The sequence below is a fragment of the Colobus angolensis genome, unplaced genomic scaffold, assembly GCF_000951035.1.
Source record: "Colobus angolensis palliatus isolate OR3802 unplaced genomic scaffold, Cang.pa_1.0 Scaffold19, whole genome shotgun sequence".
Taxonomy (NCBI): domain Eukaryota; kingdom Metazoa; phylum Chordata; class Mammalia; order Primates; family Cercopithecidae; genus Colobus; species Colobus angolensis.
The window spans coordinates 3,740,211-3,765,933 of NW_012115043.1; the positions used below are offsets into that span (position 1 = coordinate 3,740,211).

General features: G+C 38.3%; 1 protein-coding gene across 3 annotated transcripts in view; it reads right to left on the bottom strand.

Annotated features, from left to right (window-relative positions):
* IQCH (IQ motif containing H) overlaps nt 1-25,723 on the bottom strand; it is a 265,552-nt gene that overhangs the window by 102,963 nt on the left and 136,866 nt on the right. For 2 of the 3 annotated variants that reach the window (XM_011940351.1, XM_011940352.1), the window contains 3 exons: nt 18,738-18,821; nt 14,462-14,637; nt 2,878-3,069 (listed from right to left, as the gene is read on the bottom strand). In XM_011940351.1, coding sequence (XP_011795741.1) covers nt 2,878-3,069; nt 14,462-14,637; nt 18,738-18,821 — 452 coding nt within the window. Of the gene's footprint in view, nt 1-2,877; nt 3,070-7,911; nt 8,185-14,461; nt 14,638-18,737; nt 18,822-25,723 lie in introns of all 3 variants that reach the window. The other variant, XM_011940350.1, reaches the window with a different exon arrangement.

Genomic DNA, 25,723 nt, shown 5'->3' on the forward strand with positions numbered 1-25,723 from the left:
GGTTCACGCCATTCTCCTGCCTCAGCCTCCCAAGTAGCGGGGACTACGGGCACCTGCCACCACGCCTGGCTAATTTTTTTGTATTTTTTCAGTAGGGATGGAGTTTCACCATGTTAGCCAGGATTCCTGACCTCATGATCCACCCACCTCTGGCTCCCAAAGTGCTGGGATTACAGGCGTGAGCCACTGCGCCCAGCCCCGCTGATCTTTATACTAGACACTTGAGTCTACACTGAATCCTGTCTACATCTAAAACCAGTATCTGCATAAGATGAAAGAGAATCTCAGGAGTTCAAACTTCCATAAACAGCACTGTTTTTAATCTGTTGCCTACAACATACCAATGAGAAAAATCATGGTATCGTATCATAAACTGCTATGCAAATGATGCTATTTGTAAGTATTAACATAATTTAGTGCTTACAGTCATATTCTCATTTCTAATAATTCTCCCAGAATGGAGTCTTTCTCTGGACTCTTAGCCTGCAGGATAGTCTTTCATCAAGAAGCTGAAATTTTTAATAACCTGCCAGCATATGTTTTGTATGTGCCAGGCTAGGCTTGATGACACAACATCTTCATTATCAAAAGAAACAGGTCTACAAACTGTAATAGGACATTAAAACATGCCTGTGCTCGTAAAGTAATGCTTTGATGTCTAAATGTGCACCATTACCATGGTCTTCTGGAACAAAGGAGAATTCTAATCCTAAATTCTCAATAGCTACACTCAATGGAGGCTGCAGCTCACCTCCACTCTGAATATGATTTCACTTTGAAGGCAAAAGAATGTCAATAGGCTCCTACAAAAAAAAAAAAGAGGCACCTTTTCAGAACTACTTTATTTTTATTTTTGGCTTCAGATCATGGCTAAGCACTGGCTTCAGACTGTAAAGAGATTTCCAAATAATTATATTTTTCTTGTTAAGTTTTAAAAAATGATTTAGATAGATTATAATTACTCAAGAGCTTTCCATTTAATAACATTAACAACAGTGCCAAATGTATTTGGTGCCAATTAAAAATGCTACGGTTTAAAATAACTGAAATTTAAATAATGCATAGTGAGGCTTCTAAATACAATGCAGACAAATGTCAGTATTTTAAATATTTTTTAAAGTCAAACATTTCAAATTTATCATGGTCTAATATCAACAGAATTCCTTAAAAATTATTGGTTTGAAATACTGAAGCCAACACATACTTTGCACATTAACATTTCAATGTTTTAAATAAAAAAGCCGTATTTTTATGGTTTCATCTTAACAATGTTGCTTTTAAAAAAAACCTATACAATATGAAATAAAATCTAGTTCAAAGAGAATATCAGGGAAATCTCTATGGGCCTCAAAATTAAATACATTTTCTTTGTTTTATATTTATCTAGAAGAGTAATTCATTTTAGTATCCTTTAAATAATATGTAAAAAGCTGGCCATGACAGGTACTGCATTTAGTCCATTTACTGATAGAAGAGAGAAACGAAGCCCAGAATAGATCATGGGGAAACCAGTCACATTTGTCAAAGGGAACTCTCTCTCCTGACTGTTCTCTAGATTTATTCATCACTCCACTTTCCAAGAATAATGTGGTTCCCTCCAGTGTGCCCCTCCCTCTCTATCACTTGTGTCTTGATTCATATAGTTCCGTAGTGGGATGTGCAAAGCAGACGCAAATCACTTTGCACAGCCCACTGCTATGTATGCTGGTAGGGAAGGAACCAGTTAAGGGAATTTGCGTTGAGATTTTCCTAATCAGTTATGCTTCAACCAGCAGGTCAGCCAAAACAGAGATTTGGGATTAAGAGAAGTCAGGCAAGTCTGGGGATTTCTGGATGCATAGCAAGATAGTTTTAGAATGGCAGGTTTAATTTATATATTAAACCATATAAAATTACTTTAATTAAGCAAATTTGGAATGGACTAAAAGGTTGTACGATTCATCCCTTCACAAATGTGCATGTAAAAAATCTATACAGGTCCATTCATGCTAAGACTTCTTACCTACAGCTCAGCTTTTGCTGGAAGATTTTCTGGCTGGAATGTACTATTTTCTCAGCATCTCACAGGGATCAGCAGTTACATAAATTTCCTTGAATTGTCTTCAAAAACATATGACTGCTGACAGAATGCTATTATACATTCGCTTCCAGGTGACAACCATTCACTAATAGAATTTCTATCTCGTAATAAAATACAGCTAGCTTAATAACAACAGTTGTTAGAAGCACATGATCAAGAAACACTTAGGGCAAATTATAAGATTTGTAATGATACCAGAATGTGATAAAAAATTACTTCCTAATTATCATAATCAATTTCAAGATGTGAATGAGGACTTTTAGGGCCCAGAGAAGAAACACTGAAAATAACCCAAACTGTGGCTCATACTTGTAATCCCAGCACTTTGGGAGGCTGAGATAGGCATATTGCTTGAGCTCAGGAGTTCGAGACCAGCCTGAGCAACATAAGGAGCCCCTCCCTGTCTCAAGAAAAAAAAATATATATATATATATAAAAAATTAGCCAGGCATGGTGGCGCATGCCTGTAGTCCCCTCTACTCAGAAGGCTGAGGTGGAAGGATCGCTTGAGCCAGGGAGGCAGAGGTTACAGTGAGCCCTGATTTTACCACTGCACTCCAGCCTAGGCAACAAAGTGAGGCCCCATCTCAAAAAAAAGAAAAAAAAAAGAAAAAGAAAAGAACTCAGTCAATCCCCATTCATTGTGTATATAAGGAAAAAGGTCCCAAGAAAGGCACTGCTGGCAGGTGACAGAGCTAAGTAGAGAGGAAAGTACTTTCATCTCTTAGGTGAACTTTTTGCTTCATCCCCTAACTGTTCGCAGACACTGCGGGTTTAAGTCACCATTGAATACTCACTTGTGCCCATTTCTTTCTCCAGTCTTCAAGGCCATATCTGCTACTCTCCTTTAGCACCCATTTGTAGCACTTTAGGTAGGAAGGAATATCACAAAATGCAGTGCCATTTCCTCGGAACTCAGAGTCCATTTTAAAGAGCCAGCGCTGTATTTGCAGGTGATCAGTTATCAGCTGACTCAGCTGCTCTATCATCTGTGGGGCCGAAGACACAGCTACATTTAATATAGTTCATTTCCTGGGATTCCTTTTTATTGTATTAACTTAGTTGCTGTACTTCTCATGTGTCTTTACTTCTAATGGTCAGTTCATTTGGTTATCTTCTAGTTATTAAGACAGATTAAAGAAGTTTAAAGTGATATAAATATGATGTGAAGAAACCATTAACCAATGAGACCAAAGACATGTTTAAAAGCACAGTCTTATTTATGAGAAATTCTGAAATTATCATTTTGCTGGCTTTTTTTTTTTTTTTTTTTTTGAGACGGAGTCTTGCTCTGTCGCCCGGGCTAGAGTGCAGTGGCCGGATCTCAGCTCACTGCAAGCTCCGCCTCCCGGGTTTACACCATTCTCCTGCCTCAGCCTCCGGAGTAGCTGGGACTACAGGCGCCTGCCACCTCGCCCGGCTAGTTTTTTTTTTTGTATTTTTAGTAGAGACGGGGTTTCACCGTGTTAGCCAGGATGGTCTCGATCTCCTGACCTCGTGATCCGCCCGTCTTGGCCTCCCAAAGTGCTGGGATTACAGGCTTGAGTCACCGCGCCCGGCCATTTTGCTGGCTTTTGAAGGCAAAAGAAACAATCCCTGAATACCTGTAATTGAATCTTGATATTGTTTTCTTTCTTTTTCGGAGAATTATGCATTTACTTATTGATTCCTCAAATGATGTTTTAATTGTTTCAAGACTATAAAGAGTTATAGTCTTGAAAACTTTAACTGTTTGAGGATTTGTTGAGCTTTTCACTGCTATAAACTATAAAATATTTAATTTTTTCCTCATTAATGTACAAGAAATACATTTGTTTGGCTGGCCAATTGGCCGAGTTTATTATATGTGTAATATAAACAAGTATATTATACAAGAAGACAGATAAAGGTGATAAAACATTTGTGAAAGCAACCTTCCTGGAATACACACCTACTTGACATTTTATTTGAAACATTTCCTCAAGAACTGGGCTCAAACACATGGGAGTTTAAGGGACAGAACAGTACTCCAAGCTCAAGTATCAGAATAATGATGATGATGATCTCTAAGATAACTGAACTCTCAGTAGGAAACAGGCCTTTGGCTCATCTCAGTTCTGTGCATGAATTTTCTCATTTAATACAATAATCTATGAGGTGGACTCAATTATTAGTTTTCTTTTATATGTAAATAAACTAAGGTTCCGCTCATTTAAATAACTTGCCCACAATCACACAGCACTGAGTAGCAGAGTAGGAATTCCATTCAAGTTGCTTTGACTCCAAAACCTATGCTCATGACCTCTTCACTGTGCTGCCTATCCCAACCCACAGAGAGGTGGAGAAGGGTGAAGTGGAGAAAGAAGTCAGAAGAGGAGCAATAGAAGCCATTTTCCTTACAGTCAATAAGCCATTTGGGGTGAGTTTGAATCAGATAAAAGTCTATAGCAAGATGACTTAATTATAAGTAATACTCTCCTGGCAGAGCCTGGGAGAAAAATACCTCATTAGATTACAAAACGATTTATCTCTCTTGTCTTCCTATCAGACTTTCCAGCCTATACTTCCCAGAAAGCAACAAAATTCTGTCTCGCGAGCCCTCCCATGCCGTTCTTGGCTATGGTTTTCTGTACGGAAGGACTCTGTGAGACTCTTATCCTCTTTTTTGATCAGTTCTCTTTGCCCACAATTTTTTTTTTTTTAACTGAAGAGTGTGAAAGGACTCATGGTTTACAGTTCTGTTGAGGTTTGGAGCTATCAGATTAAAGTTATTTTGATTAAAGTCCTGATCTGTTCTTCTGGGTTGTATCTGTCCAGCAAATCTTCCTGGGGATACTATACTACACAGCAGTGTGGAAGAGACAGCAAAATGGCTGTACTTGGGTTCTCTGGAAACCTCATACAACTATGGGGTATTCAGTGAGGGTGAAAATTAAAATTATCTTAGCTCCCTAATTATCAAGTAGTTCGTAATAATTTGGGTGTTTAAATGACAGAACTCTGGTCTACAAACCACATGGTGATGAGCACAGCCTAGGAAGGTTTTTAAAATGTGCCTTCAAAGTTGTTTCCTTATTTCTCTAATGTGTTGAGAATATAGATTTTACATTTAATCGTATTTTGCTGTATTATGATCACACTTTGCAGAAGTAGAAATGATCTTTGGCCTGTTAACATCAGATAAAATTCTTTTGCTAGTGTTAGTAAAGGTGTTCTGGCATAGATTGTTTAAAAATTGCATATTTAGATATATTATATGTTTGGAGGTTTCAACTACTAACAGAATTATTATTTATTTCTTCCAAATCCTATTATTTGTTGCTTCTGAGAATCCTATAAATGGGCATCTGTTGATGGATCCCCTACAGTAATGAAAAGGATCAATAGTATTGTAAAGACTGCACCACTGGAAAGAATTATGTGCTATCTTTAAGTGAAAATTGAACAGTGCTTTAAAATAGCATCGCCATTTTTGATTATTTAACCAAAGCTGTCAATATTTCCCGTGGAACATGTTCCAGAAAGAGAACTTTTACAGTTACTTTATGGATCAAAACAGGAAATGCTCACTGTGTTCATGCTAGATTTAAACAAATTAATCCTAAACAAAACGACTTTATGCTATTTCTAAATATTTATCATTTTTCTGTTTCAGTCTATCTGTTCAAAAGATGTAATAAATTTTTTTAGCTGTGATTCGTTTTATCCTGGTAAAGAGCAGAAAAATAATTACTGCTAAAGTCCAACTGAAAGTCAGAAATACTTAATAACCTAAGTTAAAATAATTGCAGCTTTCTTTCACCAGCTTTAAGTTTATGATGCATATTGGTAAAAAGTCAGTGTTATTGATTCATCCCCATCTGTAGATTCAAAATGCTGACATGCTCAGATAGATTAGGTAGGGTAGTCACTATCTGGAAAAATCTCAGTGGAGTATTTTAATTCTTGATGACTTCAGATGTATGTTTTCCAAACAAGTAGAGTAGAACTTAAGTGAAATATTGGTTTATTGTTATACAATTTGCACATACCATAGGTCAAATGACATCTCTCAAATCTGATATGTCTCTAAGGAGGTTTTTAGTCATACTTCTGAATACCAGCACTAGAGGGAGATTTTACTGCATTAAATGTGCCTGCATCTTTAACTATAATCAACATACGCAGTTCTGAAATATTTCATAGCAAAGATTGCCTGAGATTTCCTCAGTGAAGATGAAGGCAAGACTCAGTATAAATATTGCATATACATGTTAAAGTTTTGAAGGTTGTTTAATGTATAGTGCATGTGTGCAATAGTATCATTTAAAAATGTATTTCGCTTGTAGTAAGTGTAACAACCAGATAGATATTCTGCTGGGAAGCAGAGTCAAGCAATCTGCCTTGTTATCTTCAAATTCCAGTGGTGGTTAATGACAATGGAAGTGATATAACAGCGCAGGGGGAGCCTCTCTATTCCACTTCTGCTAAAATTGCCTGCGACTTTCCTAGGTTGAGATACCGTTAAGAGAAACCTCCTTCATGAGCCCATGAAAATTGCCCAAGAATACTCTAGCAAGAGTGAAATACTTGTGGGCAATTTAATAAGCTAATAGTATCTTCAAACTAATCTCTGCAAAGTATGATTTGTTGAAAGGCTAGATTTTTGAGCTCAGTGGCTGTGAGGTGCAGAGCATCATGACCAGGCAACTGAGAGTAGGAGGGGATCCCTAAATATCGTCCCTCACAAACTGACTCATTGTGCACGGTTCTCTGATTTCCCAAGAAGTGGGTAGGGGGGATAATTTGTGATTGGCTCAGAGTAATGGTCAAGAGGTGTACTGAAACAGAGGTTAGGAAATGTTAACAGCCATTTGTCTTTTAATTTTCTCTATTATGAAAACAGATGGCAGTTAAATGGAAGAACACCTGCCAGGGCTAACTCAAAGAGAAAACATTTCTAGTGGCTAATACATTTCTCCTAATGTTTTAGGCCCTGACTATCTGCTGGAAGAATGCATAGCCACACACTTGGTCCAAGGCAAAACCAAAAACAGATAGTTTTATTCCTGGAGCTGTTTTACTTCCCCAGTTTTATTCCTGGAGCTGCCTTACTTCCCCTTTCTGAGATCTTTCCCCTCCTCCCTTTAGATCGCTCCCTGAAGAGCGAAGGAAGTCTGCAGCCCTCTCTTCACAGGCCCTCTGCAATCTGACCCAGTGGGGAGGATCACTCACTGGAGTTTTCCAAACCCACTGCTTTTAATGAAAACTGACTCTCCTATTTCTTAGGATCCTATTTAATGACTGGCTGATATGATGATGAATTAATCCATGTTAAAGCATTAAATATTGATAGCAGATCAGTCCAAATGATATATACATTTTAACAGTGCTTATTCCAAATGAGTAAAGGATTTGGAAATTCCAGCAATTTCTGCAAGACTAACAGGAAAATACTTTAAAACACAAAGTTCTAAAGTAGATTCCCTCAGGCCGGGCGTAGTTCTTCACACTGGTAATCCCAGCACTTTGGAAGGTTGAGGTGGGCAGATCACTAGAGGTCAGGAGTTCGAGACCAGCCTGGTCAACATGGTGAAACCCCATCTCTATTAAAAATACAAAAATTAGCCAGAAATCACTGAACCCGGGAGGTGGAGGTTGCAGTGAGCCAAGATCACACCACTGCACTCCAGCCTGGATGACAGAGCGAGACTCCATCTCAAAAATAAATAAAGTAGATTCCCTCAAATCAACTCAACTATTCCACCTATCCTTCGTTGGGTAGAGCTGGCTCCAGAAGACTTGGAAGTTGTCCAAGATCAAGAGGATGTTTCAAATATTTGAACAGAGCTTCACTTGCCCACCCCACATACCTGTTGCTGACTATAAATGTCATATATTCCAGGAGGAACTGCCACATTGGCACTGTCAAAGACACGTTTACCTCCAGATTTGGTACTATAAAGATGAGCTAGTTCAGGCTCAGAGCCCAGGATGGGTATGTCTAACATATCGGCCACAGCTAAATCATCTCTGTGGAGGAGCCCGCTGACGATGTAGGCCGCTGTTCCTCGGATGAGATTTTTTATTCTTTTGATTGCCTTGGGACTGTACATCAGGTGAGTGGCCAGGCACATATGATGCTTCTGGGGGAAGATCATATTATTCTTGTTAAAAAGTGTTCTTTTTTCTAGTCCATACACCTAATTTATAATGTTGCACATAATAAATACATTATTAATAGCAGGCTGGGTTATGACCTATCCTGTTGTTTAGCAGTTTAAATTGATAAAAGCTGTTGGGGTGAGGTTCCATAATCGCTCACATCTTTAGTGTGTTGGAAATAGGCTCACTGGGAATAGAACTAATTACTACACATCTGTATTTATTTGATCCACGTGGAATTATCCTTCTGTCAGAAGGAAAAGAGGCTGGCGGCCTTTGGGTAATAGTGATTCATCTCTGCAACACTTCTGGCATGGTTTAACACTAAAGTGTCTGGAAAATCAATACAAAAAATGAAGAAAAAAGCCCCATAGCATTCTTTACTATATAGATTCCTACTCTGGCAACTGTTTAAATGCTTGAGTAGAAAAAAGGCACTTGACCTGACACCCTCCTTCCAAAATTCTACCACTAAATCTGCTTCAGATAACATGTACTTTTATAATGATTATCATGGTTCTAGGCAACAACTCTGGAAAGGATTCACAAATAGAAAATAATTGGAAATTTCAGCAAGACTCAAATCCATTTTTCAGTGAAAAACTTTTTGTATTTTTGACTAGTTAGACCCAGCTCAGCAATACATGTGACTGTCTTATTCAATTAAATAAATAATTCTAGCTAGTTGAATGGGGGCAGAGGAAACAGCTAGATGGTAGCATACACCAAAACTAACACAACCATGTTTCTGCTTTTGAGAGGTGGGGACACAAATAACAGTTAACACATAACTGAGATGGCGCAGAGAAGGGCCGTAAGGATCTGCCGAGTTCTCAAGAGGCATGCTGGTGGGGAGAGCTGGAAAGGTAAATACACATTCTCCATGTGCCTCCGTTTCCTCATCTGTAAAATGAGTGCAATAATAGTATCTACCTCATAAGGATGCTGTAAGGATTCAATGAGATAATGTATGTAAAATACTTATAACAGTGCCTTGGATACAATAAAGACTTAATGAATGTTAGCTGGTACTATTATTATGAAAGAGGTTGGGGTTGAGGTGAATTCTGAAGGATGGGTGAGATTTTATCAGGTGAAGATGGGCATGGGAAAGACATTACCTAAGGATAGAATAAAATAATCCAAGATTGTTTTCCTCCCTCTAGAGAAGAGGGCAGCATGGCACACAGGAAAGTGATGGGGCTTTAAAGTGAAACAGGTCTGGCTTTGAATCCAGCTCTATCACTTTTAAGCTCTATTAATGTAGGCAAGTAACTTAGACCCCTGAGCCTGTTTCTTCACCTGTTAAATAAGAATAAAAATGACCTATTTGTAGGGGTTGCTCTAAGGCTTCTAAAATAAGATCACAAATGTAAAATTCCTAGTATAATACACAGCATTGATGCTCAACAAATGGTAATAATTATTATTATAGAGAAAACCCTCTTAAAAATAAAGTCAGGTTAGGCGCCGTGGCTCACACCTGTAATCCCAGTACTTTGGGAGGCCGTGGCGAGCAGATCACTTGAGCCCAGGACTTTGAGACCAGCCTGGGCAATGTGGCAAAACCCCCTATCTACAAAAAAATTAGCCAGGTATGTGGTGGTACACACCTGTGGTCCCAGCTACTCAAAGCCTGAGGCAGGAGAATCGCTTGAGCCAGGGAGGTCAAGGCTGCAGTGAACCAAGATCATGCCACTGCACTCCGGCCTGGGTGACACAGTAAGACCCTGTCTCAAAAAGATAAAAAATAAAGTCATTAAAATGTTATACAATTAATATAATGTAAAAGTGCCAGAGTCTCAAGGGAGCTGAAGGGATTTTATAGACTAGCATCTACTACCCCAATTCTAGTGAAAAATTGTGTACTTACTGTAGCATAAAAACATGGAGAAATGCTAAGTGATTGTTTCAAGGAATATCAGATGCACTAGTTTGCAGATTGTCAGAGAGTATAATTCCTGAGTATGGGAGAAAGAGAACTGGACTGGGGAGAACACCTGCATTTCAGTCCTGAATTTGTGACTTGCTAGGTGATTTAGAAAACTCAACCTTTCTGAGTCTCGGTTTCTCATATTCAAATGAGGGGTTGGATGAAAAGTCTCTAGGGTCCTTCCAGCTCTGAAATAACTTTCCCTTTAAAACAAGAGCTCTTTTGGACTTACTGCTTAATGGGTACAGAGTTTCTTCTTGAGATGATAAAAAGTTCTGAAATTGATAGTGGCGATGGTTGTACAACAATGTGAATGTACTTAATGCCACCAAACTGTACTTAAAAATGGTTAAAATGGTAAATTTTGTGTTATATATAATTTACCACAATTTTAAAAGGCAAAAAACAGAGCTCCTCTGAGACGAGGATTTACATGATTTCCCCATTGGGCCCTTCCTCCAGATTAGGTGTTCTATTCCAAGTTCCTTAGATCTACACAATATGCCTTTTCTACTGTAATTTTAAATCTTTTTTTTTTTTTTTGTGGAAGCAGGGACAGAGTCTTACTCCGTCACCCAGGCTGGAGTGCAGTGGTGCAAACACGGCTCCCTGCAGCCTCAACCTCCCAGGCTCAAGCAATCCTCCTATCTTAGCCCCTCAAGCAGCTGGGACTATAGGCGCGTGCCACCATGCCCGGCTAATTTTTGTATTTTTTGTAGAGACTGAGTTTTGTCATGTTGCCTGATATGGCAGGCTAGGTCGCAAACTCCTGAGCTCAAGCGATCCACCTGCCTTGGCCTCCCAAAATGCTGAGATTACAGGTGTGAGCCACTGCACCTGGCCTTAAATCCATTGAAAAAACATACTTCTGAGAATGCAATTCTAGGAAACCCAATGTTCCATTTGACAATGGCCAGTGATAACACCTGGCAGGTTTGTGTTTTCCATCTGGTTAGTCACTGTCTTTCTTCCTTGTTTATTTCACTATTTTCTTTTTCCCATAAATTATTCCAATGAAGACATGTAAAAAAATTGAACTGAATAGGTGACTTGAGTTACGATGTCTGTGGTGAGCTTTTCAGGGCACCCAGAAGAGGATTCCAAGGCAGCAATCTTTTCATGGTAAGTTCACAAGATCAAAGCCTTTGACATGATCTCTTGTTTGATCCATATGACATTGAATCAATTAACTATCCCTATTTTGGAGATGGGGAAATTGAGCCTCAAGTGATTTGCTCAAAGTCACACAGCTAGTAAACAGCAGAAGCAGGATTCAAACCCCGTTAACACAGTTGACATGCCACTGCTGCCACAAGTTCCTTATTTTATCAAGTGAGTAGTAAAGACCTGGTGGGTTTTTGAGATGTGAAGGAGGATGGCAGACGCAGCAATAGAACCTAATGTTAACATTCTGAGCACATTTCCAGCCAGGATGGAGTTCCATCTCCTCTAGGTTTGCTTGTTTCTATTGGCAAGTACTCTACCCGACTCAGTATTATAGTCGTCTGCGGGCATTTCCTAGACTCCAGGCAAGATGCTGCCACAGTATTGTGTTCCATATGTGTTTAATACAGATTTAAATGTGAATGAGTGATGGCAAAGGATGTATCACTAATCTCAGGTCTTGTATGACCATTTGGAGAACATCAGTATCATCAGATCCAGGCAGTGGATTGACACAGATGACAAAATCTAAAATGTTTCTAGTTCCACTGAATTATGGCTACATTTAATTTATCACCACTGATTTTTTTTTGACTTGAGATAAAAGGTAGTTGTTTAGGATGTCTTCATAAACACTGAAATGTCTAAAAATAGACATAATGACTTTTATAAAGAGCACATTTTACCATTACAAATTCAAGAATCATATGGTAACTTGGAGAGATGTACAAACAGATTTTTGGCATGCTTTAAAAAATCTCATAGCCATCCGTTTAAATGAAAATCAGCACTGATACAATTTCTCAAACCCATTAAAAACAAATAAAGCAATCCCCAAACATGAACAATAACTGATTTGAAAGTAAGAATTTAATTTTTGCATTTTTAAAAAGTTGATTGCTTATGAGTAATTACTCAAATAATTTAAACTTGAGCTATGAGGAGAACTATTAAGTACTTAAAACCTTGCCTGTTTGTTTCTACTCACAAAGATGTAAACCAATACTATGTGCATCTGTGAGTGCCTGTCTCCTGCTTAGAAGCCAAATAGTGGACTAGCAAGGGTACAGTTCTCAGGTAATAGGATGGTAGAGTTGAAGATGACTCTGAAATGATCTAATCCAGGATCTCATTTTATAGATGAGGATCAGAGGACCAGAGAGGTAAGGGGGCTCGCCCAAGGCCCCAGGTCATCTAGGAGCAAGGCAGTCATTCCAACTCATGATACTGCCCTGGAGTAGAGAGATTTTGGTTCACACTCTGGCCTTACTAGTAACCTTGGATTAGAAAGGGAGTATTGGTTTCCTCAGCCATAAAGGGAGATGGATAAAAAGAGCTATCTTTCCATCTTGATGCATTATTCTGAGAATCAAATGAGAAACTGGGCTGGGCACAGTGGCTCACGCCTGTAATCCCAGCACTATGGGAGGCCAAGGCAGGCGGATCACTTGAGATTAGGAGTTCAAGATCAGCCTGGCCAACATAGTGAAACCCTGTCTCTACTAAAAATACAAAAATTAGCTGTGAGTGGTAGCACATGCCTGTAATCCCAGCTATTCAGGAGGCTGAGGCAGGAGAATTACTTGAACCTGGGAGGTGGAGGCTGCAGTTACCTGAGATTGCACCACTGTATTCCAGCCTGGGTGACAGAGTGAGACTCTGCTGTCTCAAAAAAAAAGAAAGAAAGAAAGAAAGAAAAGAAAAGAAACTGTATGCTAAGAATTTGAAAAATGTTAGTTTTCTCACTTTTTTTTTCTCCCCAATCTAGTGACCCTTCCCCATTCTATGCTTCTTTAATGTATATGGGCATTTCAGATGTGCAGAAACTCCTTACTAACAGCTAGCAGCCATTAGATCAATTTTCTGGCTGGAGAAAATCAGGAATTTAACTATACACTCTTCCTTGCACCCTAATGTCCATAGTAACTATGTCAGTGAGGCCAAGCAATAACTAGGAAGCATCAAAGAAATTCTTACATTGGTGGAGGATATTGGAAGGTTCCCAAGAATGTACATAAGTGGCAGTGATTTGCCACTTGTCCTTTCTTTTGCTTCCCCAGCCCCTGTCCTTGCTTTCCTCTTTCACAGCCAAAAGTGCCAATGAAACAAAACTGAGAAGAGGGTTTTTAAAGGAATACTGAGGCGTCCAGTTATGAAAAAATAAAATGTTCATTTTGGTAGAAAAGAATAAATCCTGACAACAATTCAGTGAGTATCAGCAAAGTAGAAATGCTATTGAAACCCTCCCCAGTGCTGGCAAGACTTTCCTTAGGTCCCTCCCCCACCCCCCCTTTTTTTTTGGTCAAATCATGGTACATCTGAAGTGTTAATGGGTAGTCACCCAACACATAGGTGTTCCCTATGTAGAGCATGCAATCACTTTGGCAATAGAGAGACAGTTGACTTTGGTGCATTTCAATTGTAAATGAAGACAGCTATCTTTAATTATACCAAAAAAGTCTCCTCAAAAATGCATAGTCCATTAGGTATTAAACTGTTACCTGGTTAACATGGAAAGTTTAAATTCTTGTTAAAATGTAGATAAATTCGTTTTAAGCCACCTTTTATACTGCCTTATTCTAGAACGCTGTCTTTATCATTCCATGAATTTCCCAAACGCTCTTGTCTAGGAATAGGGTTCCACTCAGAATTCATTCCATTCACTAAAAATCAGCACAATTAAAAAACAAACCTGAATATTTTTCATTAGGAACCATCTGATATGGTAAATCAAGCCAAGTTGCCCTCAGGGGAAAAAACATGGAGTACCTGTGTGGATCAGAAAAGAGAGGGCCTGGTCTAGTTCTGCTCCTAACTAGTTTAGTGACTGTGGGCAGGCCCAGCCTTTCTCTGCCTTAGTGTCCTCCACACAAAATGAAGAAAAAGGAATGTACATGTTATAAATCCACCTACTTGATGGTACCACCTAGTAACTGGAATTAGGCTACGACTACAGAGAAACTGGGCAGGAGTAGCTCCACCAAGTCTGAAAGTTAAACTGGAATATTTATTTCCTACAGACCAACTAGTAGTCTAATCAGTAAAGCTGTTAAACTTGCAACAATATTTCACTGATGTGTACCAGAGCATTGCAAGTTATAAAATTTCCAATTTAATTTTACTGCATCCCTGAAACCATAGTAATTAGAAGACAAACTCACACGGAAGATGTTTACAGCTTCAGGAGTGATAATTTTGAACCTGTCCTGCAGGTCACTTCTGTCCTCAAGGTTCCCCGATTTGACGGCTGCATGTAGACTTAGGATTCTTTTGTAATACAGCACTAACTCATCATTCATGTGATGGGAGCAGATGTAGATGACGTTCACATTGGCATCTAAAAACAACAGGCACAATGTTAATTACTGGTGTGAAGGTAAATGACATTATGAACTGTGGCATCCGACTGATGTTGTGCACTTTAAAATAAAGAGCATATCCAAAACCCATGTTGAGGTTAATTTAGATTGGTTTTGTACTATCTGAGCAATCTAACTGGCTTTTTTACAGTTCGGCAATTCTCTAAAGAAAATATCAATAACACCACCACCAAAAAAATAGATGCAATGATTCCTTCAGAAGGAGGGCTGTGAGATACCTTGGAAATGTACTTTCAAATAATACATAGGGATTTAGCCATACAACTCCCATTAACATCAACAGGAATTGCATACTGCTTTAAAAATTTATTCCATTAACTTCAGTAAATTATAAAACAGAGCTATTAACTTTACAAAGCTGATGAAATTGCAATTTCTTATTCTGTACGGACTTGACAGGGCCAATTCAGGGAATGTCCTGTTCAAATAAATGGTCTGATTATAATCATAGCAATGATTATTTCAGGAAACCAGCCTTTCCCCTGCTTGATTCCCAAAGAGGAGTATATTACTTAAAAAGCAGGTTTTGTGATTTTTGGTTTAAAGGAAACACTGCCTTAATTTAACTTTTCTCCTTCTTAAGATGTGCTTCTTACATGTAACATCACAAGAAACCCTAATTAAATATCCCATCCAAATGGAATAGTGAAATGAGAGTATCCACTCCATGCTGCAGAATATTTCAGGGAGTATGAATAGGAAATCAGCAGTCAATGAAGTCATTCATTTGTTCATCCATTCATTCACAAAATAGCTGGCTGGTCTGTAGGGGCAAAGCCCTTGGCTAAACGTGGAGGGAAATACAGCAATTATTGTGGGCACCATGAAGCACGCAGACCAGGTACTTAGAGAAGTTCAGAGGAGGGAGCACTGTAAACGTTTTCTTAGGCAAGTAGGGCAAAGAGGGGATTTTAAGATTCCACTGATTGGTTTGGCAGAGTATATATACAGAGCATAGACTGATTAAATTCTAGTTATTTAACCTTTCTAAGCATTCATTTCTTCATCTTTAAAAAGGGGAATAAAACCACCTGGGGCATATTGTTTTAGACACTATTAAATGAGTGAAGATATAGAAAGTATCTGGTGCAGCATCTGGCACATAGTAAGTGCTCAAGAAACAGCACAGGTGTGTGAATGTGCTCCTGGCCCACCCTGACTAGGCTGGCCAACAGTGACTCCCCAGCTGCCCCCACACCTACGTTTCTTTTTTTTTTTTTTTTTTTGAGGCAGAGTCTCGCTCTGTCTCCCAGGCTAGAGTGCAGTGATGCCGTCTCTGCTCTCCACCTCCCGGGTTCACGCTTTTCTCCTGCCTCAGCTTCCCAAGTAGCTGGGACTACAGGCGCCCACAACCACGCCCGGCTACTTTTTTGTATTTTTAGTAGAGACGGGGTTTCACCATGTTAGCCAGGATGGTCTCGATCTCCTGACCTCGTGATCTGCCTGCCTCGGCCTCCCAAAGTGCTGGGATTACAGGCGTGAGCCACCGCGCCCGGCTCCCTACGTGGTTCCTTTTGATCAGTGCCTCAAGATTTAACATGAAGTAGTGTCCTCTGTGTTCTATCCTATTGTTTCCAATCTATTAATCTTGTCTCTCCAAGCTCCCTAAAGGCAATGTTTGTACTATTTCTTATATTCCCCCAAGCCCTGGCACAGTGTGGAGTATGTAGGAGTCACTCAATAAACACTTGTGAACTGACTGAAGGGATTATGGAGAGATTCACAAAGTTGAGAAAGTCTTTTACGCCTAGACGCAAGGCATACAAGAGAAATCTCCCTCTCCAGAGACCTAAAGGGGGTGTTTTCTGAACTGGCTCAGTGCTAGGCCCAGAGCAGGTGCTCCATACATGTGAATATTTAGGTGGCTCCCATTTAATTTTGAAGCATAAACCTCAAAATAAATTAACTGAGCAGACAGAAAGTAAATAACTTGCATCCAATTGCTGAATCATCAAATTAGTCAGCCAAAGTCTTGTGTTTTGAAGAAGAGACTAGCATCTAAACAAATTGCAATAGAGGTTTTAAAAATCAAACTAATGAGTTTTTTGAAGTATGAAAGAATAGGGCAGAAAAACAACAAAAATAGCTTACAGACTGTAGCAGATGAAAAGCAAATTTTTTCTTGGGAAGAAATTTCTAGGTTACAAATGAGAAAAGGAATCATGTTGCCAATTTCACCTTTCCTGTTCATTTCTGGCAAAGGAATACACATCACCAACTCTAATATTCAGTATTAATGGGGTTTTTCATGGGTTAATTTTACACATGTTCAAAATTAACTGACAGGTAATTTTGGAAAGGAATTGATATGAAGATGAAACTTTCTTTGATTGCTAGTCAGTAATCAGTCACTTTCTTGCTGAACTCATCTAGGAATTAGCCATTGGGGTCTCCACCTGAGAACCATGAATTCACAGACAATATCTAGTGACAAGCCTTACCAGTATGACTGGATTATCTTTGTTTCCCCCGAATAAGAAAGAAAAACCATAAGGGATAATTATTTATTCTTCCATAAAATTATTACTTATTTTTCTAGTTTATTCACATTTTTATTTCACAAGAAAGTACTTTTTTTCATCTAACTATTTCTAAAGTTTCATTACTCCTCTTGAAGACATTTTATTATTGCACTGCTATATCATAAAGACTATGTACCAAGAAAAAGGCATTTGGCTCATAATCTCTCAGAAATGTTCATATAAGCAAAATATTCCATTGCAGGTAGAGATAGACTGAATTATTTAAAATAGAAGTCTAATACTTTCAAGTCTTTTCCAATAATGAGAATCTTTTATAAAGAAATTATTTGGTGATGGCTTATACTATATATAGAAAGGGATATAAAAAGCTGAAGAAAAAAATTAATTCAAATAAATTACAGCAAAGTCTGCCCTCTGCTAAACTTCAGTGGTTTCCATCCAGTCAGGTTTTTAGTTGAAATAGCTTAATACTAACAAGTCAATCTTAAGTCATTAAAAAATTTTTTTTGTAATGCTGGAAAACAATCTTAGTGCCTAGATAATAGATTAAAGCAATTATGATTATTATTTTAGGACACTGTAAATTTCTAGTACTGATGTATTTTTTGCTACCAAATGGCATTTATAAAATAATAATGATGCTGAAATATATATGAATAATGTAAAGTATGTCATTCCAGGGAGCCAGCTAAGTTGGTCCTTGATCATTTAAAAGTCTTCCTTGTTTTTCTTAAATAAGGGCCAAAGAAATTGCATTTTAACAAAACAAAGAAGTTCTTATTTGATAACTAATAAAAATCTAATTTTTATGTAACCTTGAATTTTTGGCAAGTATCTCACAAGCAAATTCAATGTTATTGCTTAGCTTTTGCAACCTATATTCTTAGAGCCTAATCTGAACCCGGGCCTTGAACAGCATCAACCAAAGCTGTCACATTCAGACATCCTTCTTGCCTGGCTCCAGATGGGTGTCTGACTAAGAACTGACCAAACCAGTGTCAGAACTTGACTTTCACAAAGATGTATACATCACTCAATCAAGGTCTGTATTTCTAAAAATTCCCTCCATTAGGCACTTCATGTTTTCTAATAACAAGATGCTCTATATTTAAATAAAACCTTCTTTTAAAATTCTATCTTCATTTTCCCCTCTGTCTTCTTATGAAAACACAATGCTTCATTTCTGATACCACCTTTCACTCATTCCCCAGATACTATAAGAGACAAGACTGACTCGAATGTAAAATTTTGATTTCACTCACTGCAAGATTCAGTAAATAAAGAAGATTTTTGGTTTACAGGAGAGAAATTCTGATCCAAACCTGTAGCAAAGAGAATCTAAAAAACTGCCCAAGTAAATTGGTTAAAATGTCATTTTTTAATTCAAGCTGATTTTACTACAAATCTGTTTTTTAAAATAAAACATTTAATTGCCCTGTAAGTAGATTAAAAATCTGAGCTTTTTCCTTGTAGAGGAAAAAAATAATCAAAAAACAAACAAACAAACAAAACATTTTATCAACATCCACTGATAAACATTCCAAAGAGGCACTTGTGTAAACTGTTGACTGTACCTAAGATGTCACACAGCCTCCCCAGCTGCATGTTCTGCTGTGTGTTGAAATCGGCAATATGTTCTCTCACAGGCTGGGAATACCCTAAAAGGCAAACAAGGTGTCAAAACCCAGAAAGAGCAAGTCAATACAGCAACATGGCACAAGAGAATTTCAAAATGTCACAGTCCATATTTCCAGGAAAACATTTTCTCTGAAGCATCTTACAGAAACAACCCAATCCCGAAGAATGAAGTGCTTGTTTCTCGGGAGAATTAAACATTATTCTGGAAGATGTGCTAAGCAACATACTCTGTAACAGAGGGGTTCACATTTTCCAATACCAACAAGGCTGCTAAGAATCAAGATGACAAAACATGGAGAAAATTTCTGACATGCAATGTGAATGTTTATAAGGATGCGTAAGAAAATCATGCTCAGGTTAAAAAAATATTGTTTTGGCTTCTTAATGTGAGCTTCCTATGTGGTATTTTGAAAATGTGTTCCAGAATCATTCTTAAGTGACACACAGATTTCAGATAAATCCCTTGCTGTCAGGAATACATATTTAAATAATTCATATACTAAAGAAATCAACTTCTGCTCACAGTCAAAAGAACTTTTAACCTTCAAAGGGCAAGAAGAGCTAATGCAGTTACTTTGTCCGTACTAATAAAAGTCCTGCAGTTTGCCTTCATTTCCACTGGAAACAGAGCAGAAGAGAAAACACATATGGATTACTATTGTCCAAAAATCTCTCACAAAAGAAACAACAGCGGAAACACTTTCTGCTGATATTTCAGGTCATTAAAAAAAAGTGAATCAAAACATAAACTTAAAAAGCATGCGTACTCACAAGCAGGTATAATTGCTTCTATGAAATTCAACAACTGTAGGGGTAACTCTTTTTTTCTTCATAAAATTGCTTTTCACATTTTGAAGAGATGCTTCAATGCCTCCTTGTGGTTAGTGAGCCCAAACACATGTTTCAAGTTAAACTGCTCTAGATAAAGTGATTTTATATACCACAGCTTCAAGATGTGACATACATTTCCTTTTCAGCATAAGGAAAACTATGGCAATTCAGGCAGTGGGGCTTCAGACCAAATGAACTCTGATAATTGGCTCTTTGCTTTGATGTCAGTGTTTAAACACTAGACAACGTCTGGAAATTAAATGACTTTACAATCATCTAAAAGTCTCTCTTTGCTTTGCATCTGGACTTAAGAATTAAAGAGAGAGGCAGAAGGACAAATGAGCTGTTTGAATCATTTTTGAAAAATTATTAATTTCCAAATAATTTAGAGAACCATTCCACATATAAAAGCTAATATAGGTAGTTACAACTCCAGTGTCTTTATGTGTGACTGCAATATCGTACCTTGGGATTTTGCATATGTATAATTTTATCTATATTCAAATAAATGTTCAGAAAGATGTATTGTGGCTAACATATAGCAAGAGTATAAAAAGGCAGGAAAATGCCTAAAGAATAAAGTGTGATTAAGAAAAGTGCCTGAGAGCATTCCATGACTGCATTGCCTTTCAAAAGTAAAGATAAAAGCAGTATAATATGTCTCATTAAGATGATGTTCAATTTAAAATATAAAAGATGTCTGATCACTTTGTTGCCACATATGCAGTATGTGAGTGAATAAGTCTGTGTTCCATTCCACTGTCTGAAGTCAGTTTTCCAACAAATTACTTGGGAGTTCTGTTACCACTGATCAAGAATGCCTATAAAGTGTCTACATACAATACACCCATTTTAAAGAAGTGTATGCTAATCTTGGAACATTGTAATAGAGAATCATATGCAGTTACAGATATGAAAACATCTTGTAAACTTTAAAGTGCTTTATAAACACAAGGCATTTTAATGTTACAAGGTATGGGTGTTTCCAAAACATGTAACAACAACAACAAACTCTGTGACAAGCAACAGACCATTCTACATGGACGAGATACAATGCAATGTACAATGACATCAGCAGAGCAGAAGTTGGGAGTCACTATATTTTTTTAGTCAGACTTGTTTTGTTTTATACATCCATAAAGTACATGTGTTGACAGGTGAAAAGATTTCATCAATGTTGGTAGCATATACTAAATATAACAGTGACTTAACCAGGAAACTATCAACAAGGATGTCGTGGTTTGCGGGAGTTCAGTAGACATGCCCAGTGGCGATGAGATACGACACTTTGGAATATAATCTACAATGACATGGTTTCTTCAAGGGTCTGATTAGGAACACTGGGGGAGTTCTGAGAGACCATTATCCTCAATCCTGTTCTATTATAGATAAGGAAACTCAAGGTAAGTGTCTTGTCTCTCATCCAAGGTCACATAAACCTACCAATTATTATACAGTTTAGATACTACATATTAGCTCTTGTAAGAAATTTAGTTATATAAAATAAAAGACTCTCCAAGTGTGAGCAGAGAAAAACTCCAGAAGGGACAAAGAGCTTTGGCCTCTTTTCTCACTTTTATTTTCAGTTGTTGTGGTAGGCAGAATAATGACCGTTCAAAAATGTCCGAGTTCTAATACCCATAACCAGTGAATATATTGGATTACATGACAAAGAAGAAATAAAGTTGCTAATGGAATTAAGGTTGCTATCAACCGACCTTAAAATCAAGAGATTATCCTGGATTGTCTGGCTGGACCAGGTGTAATTGTCAGAGTTCTTAGAAGTGGGAGAGGGAAGCAGAAGAGAAGAGTTGCTAGGTCTCTACTGAGGCAGTAAGGTCCTCATCATCATGCGTTATATGCCTGACCACCCTTTTCTAAAGTTCTTAGTCTCCCTTCACTGTCATTCTCTTGCACCCATTCTTCACCACCCTTTTCTCATTTTGTCACTATATATTTCTTTGCTTGGTTGTTTACTTTGTTGTCCATTTCTTCTTTCACCTGCACCACTCTAGCTCCTGCAACCAGACTCTTAGCTACGTTAGAGCAGGCACTTGTGAAATCTCCAGTCAAATAAATGAAGGAAACACGTGTGAAGCCTGTACTCAAAAAATCTTTTTAATTCTTTTTTTTTTTTTTTTGACAGAGTATCACTCTGTTGCCCAGGCTGGAGTGCGGTGGTGCGATCTCAACTCACTGCGGCCTCAACCTCCTGGGCTCAAGTGATCCTCTCACCTCAGCTTCTCAATTAGGTGAGACTACTGGTGCACACCACCACATCTGATTAATTTTTGTAATTTCTGTAGAGCTAGGGTTTCACCATGTTGCCCAGGCTGCTTTCAAATTCCTGGGCTAAAGTGATCCACCCACCTCAGCCTCCCAAAGTGCTGGTATTATAGGGGTGAGTCACCATGTCCGTCTTTTAAATTCTTAGCCCTTTCTCCTGTGTGTTCTCATCACTCCTTCTTTCAACTCTCCTAAAATTGGGTTCTCTAAGCTGGAGAACTTCTGGAGAATTCAAAGAATGGTAAGTGGGATTTGTAGCTTTTTCCAGGTCCTCATTAGCACAGAATAAAACACTAACAGAAAGAGGCACTCTCTCTTCCTCATCACTGTAGAAAGGATCACAGCCTCTTTTCTCATGGCCATTCTCACTTCCTGCAAAATATTCCTAGTTTGATAGAGAGTTCCACCTTTTCTCAAATAAGTAGTTGTGAAATATTATTGTCTCTACGTCAAAGAAGGTTACCTGAGAGCTGCCTCTCTGAAGTTATTCATCTACTACTTCTGGTCCTCCATTGAACCAAGGTTGCTCATCAAGGGTTACTGGCAATCATTTCTCCATCTTCATTTCTACCTTCACTGCCTTTCCCAGTCCCTTTCTGCATAAACATCTATCAGATGATACTAATTGCTTCTTTGTATCCAGCAAACCAGCTCTGCTAGGATTGGCTTTTCTTTCACAGTAACCACAGAAATCTAAGAACATGAGCAAGGTCACACTGAGTGACTGAGCCCCCTTGGCACTGGTGCATGCCTCTGTGACATGCCCCTGTTGTTGCAGCAGAACACACGTTCTTGAATACTAGGCTTCTTACCCTGTGGTTGACTCCTAGTTTCTTTTGTCTCCCAAGTCCTATTTCTTATAATGGTACTCAAGGCAGAGAAGAGGTTACCAACAGACTCCTGATTACCAAGTAGTAGCTGTTTATCTCATCACCCTGGCCTGGGATGGTAGTCATTCATGCCTCAGTTTGATGGTCTGGAGGAGTAGTTCTCAACCTTTTCCTCATTTTGAAACTCATGATCAGTGATGTTCAATGCATCACATCCTCCCAGCAGCATACTCAGGCTTACTTCATCCCTTTCTCTTCTACTCAAGAGAGTACACTGGATGAAAGATGAAGAAGAGTGACATTGATACAAAGATAATCTGGAATTGCTCCAATTCATAAGAAAACTTTGGTATTCTAATGGTAGAAAAATAAGAGGACATGTGATATATTCACAAATGATTGCACATCATCATCTTGTAATAATAGAGAACTATGATCTAGACACTGTGGTTGTAATCAGGTTTTAATTACTTATGCAAGTGTGAAAGCACAAGATACTAGAGAGCAAGAAGGTGGGATCCCAAAAGATGGCAAGAAACAGCTCTATCTGGGTTATTTATTCAGTATATCCATTACCAGTTAGATTAAAATAAAACTGATAGTTGTTTTTTGGGGGCTATTGAAGGGGATTAGGGAATTTTGTTATAAAGATACAGAAAACGTAGAAGTACCTCTGTTGAGTTTTGAAAACATCCTCAAACCAAATGGGCCAAATGGATTCACCTTCAAAAAAGTAAGGAAGTTCTCTTGTTTAAACTTTTGTCAGTGGTTAGCACAGCATTGCATGCAACTAAAGCCAGTTGTATTAGTCCATTTTCACACTGCTATAAAGAACTACTTGGCCGGGCGTGGTGGCTCATGCTTGTAATCCCAACACTTTGGGAGGCCGAGGTGGGCAGATCACCTGAGGTTGGGAGTTCGAGACCAGCCTGACCAACATGGAGAAACCCCATCTCTACTACAAATACAAAATTAGCTGGGTGTAGTGGTGCATGCCAATAATCCCAACTACTCAGGAGGCTGAGGCAGGAGAATTGTGTGAACCCAGGAGGCGGAGGTTGTGGTGAGCTAAGATCATGCCATTGCATTCCAGCCTGGGCAACAAGAGCAAAACTCCATCTCAAAAAAAAAAAAAAACAAAACTGCCTGAGACTGGGTAATTTATGAAGAAAAAAGGTTTAATTGACTCACAGTTCCACATGGCTGGGGAGGCTTCAGAAGACTTACAATCATGGTGGAAGGGGAAGGGGAAACAAAGACCTTCTTCACATGGTGGCAGGAGAGAGACAGTGAGCGAGGGGGTAAGTGCCACACTTTAAAACTATCGGCTCTTGTGCGAACTCACTCACTACCACAAGAAAAGCAAGGGGGAAACCTGCCCCTGTAATACAATTGTCTCCTACCAGGCCCCTCCTCCAACATGTGGGGATTACAATTCAAAATGAGATTTGGGTGGTGACACAGAACCAAACCATGTCAGCAGTGACTCTCAAATTGTGATCTGGGGACCCTAGCGGATACTGAGAACCTTTCAGGGAGTCTGCAGGGTCAAAACTATTTTCAAAATTATACCAAGATGTTCTTTGCCTTTTTCAATCTTGTTCTCTTACAAGTTACAAAAGACAAAAAGTTTATAAATACGATTGTAGATTCCACATTGTAACTAACACTTAGAATTACCATTGTTGAGTTTAGTATAAAGTCAAAGAAGAATATATACAATTATCTGAAAAGGCTATAAAATATACAAATTATTCTTCCATTTTCCAAATACTTACCTGTGTAGGGCTGGATTTTCTTCATGTGTGTCAACCAAAACAACATATTGCAACAGATTGAATACAGAAGCAGATATGAGAATCCAACCATGTTCTATTAATTTTTCAGACCTGTCAGACAGTCCTACCCTTCTCACTAATTTCTTTTGTTTTAGAAAATAATTATGTTTCAAAAATATGTTATTTAGGTTAGTGTTGGTAGTGGGCTTATTATTGTTATTTTAAAAGAAGTTAATAAACATTTTTAAAATTACTCTGTTTTAATTTCAAATACAGTTGATAATGACAGATATAACCCACTTAAACCAATGTTCTTTAGGGTCTTCAATAATCATGATGAGTGTAAAGGGGTCCTGAGAACCACTGAACAAAACTTTTAATATTGTTTATGAGTGTAAAGGATTTTATCTTTTATAGTGAAAAATTCCTTTTACAGCATATCCTAATATTAATAGATCTCATGAAAAACCTGTAAGCTGGAGTCACCTGATACCTAGTTCAATGTTGTTTCCGTGTTTCACGGTACAACATCATATAGCTCAAGACCAATTGGATAATTTCATATTACAAGATCATGGGACCAATTCTGATCTAACCAGTATCAATGAGTGTTGATTTGGATACATGGGTGAATACAAATATGTGTTGGTTTGGGCTATAAAACATTTTTAAAGTTTAAGTGTACTTTGTTCCTGATTCTGAAAGATCTGGGTATTTCTGGGAAATACTCACAAAGATCTGGCTATTTCTGGGAAATGCTGTCTGGGAAGTCTTGGTAGTATACCTATCCCAAGGATCTAGTATGGCAACACCATAGTTAAACTATGGATTCTATACTACTTGCCAAAATATATGTTGAAGACTGCAAAGATGTTATCGAAAGTCCAGATTTTCTAGCCTGAGGTGGAAGGAACAACATCTATCCTGTCTTTGAGTTGTCAACTCAAAAGTAAAAAGCAGCACTGAACTGGGTATCAGGTGACTCCAGCTCATAGCAGAGAAAGTTGAAAGGTGCCAATATGCATGGAGGCATAGCAAAAAGTGATTGCAGATCTAACGCCCTTGGCTGCCATCCTCCACTCTGCCCCTGTTCACAAATGTAGGTGAGCTCAAGCTTTTATCTCTTGGCAGAAAAGCATGGAGTTAGGAAGCAAGAGTCTCATAAGCATTTGGGACTTTCTCAGTTCAGCGTATGAT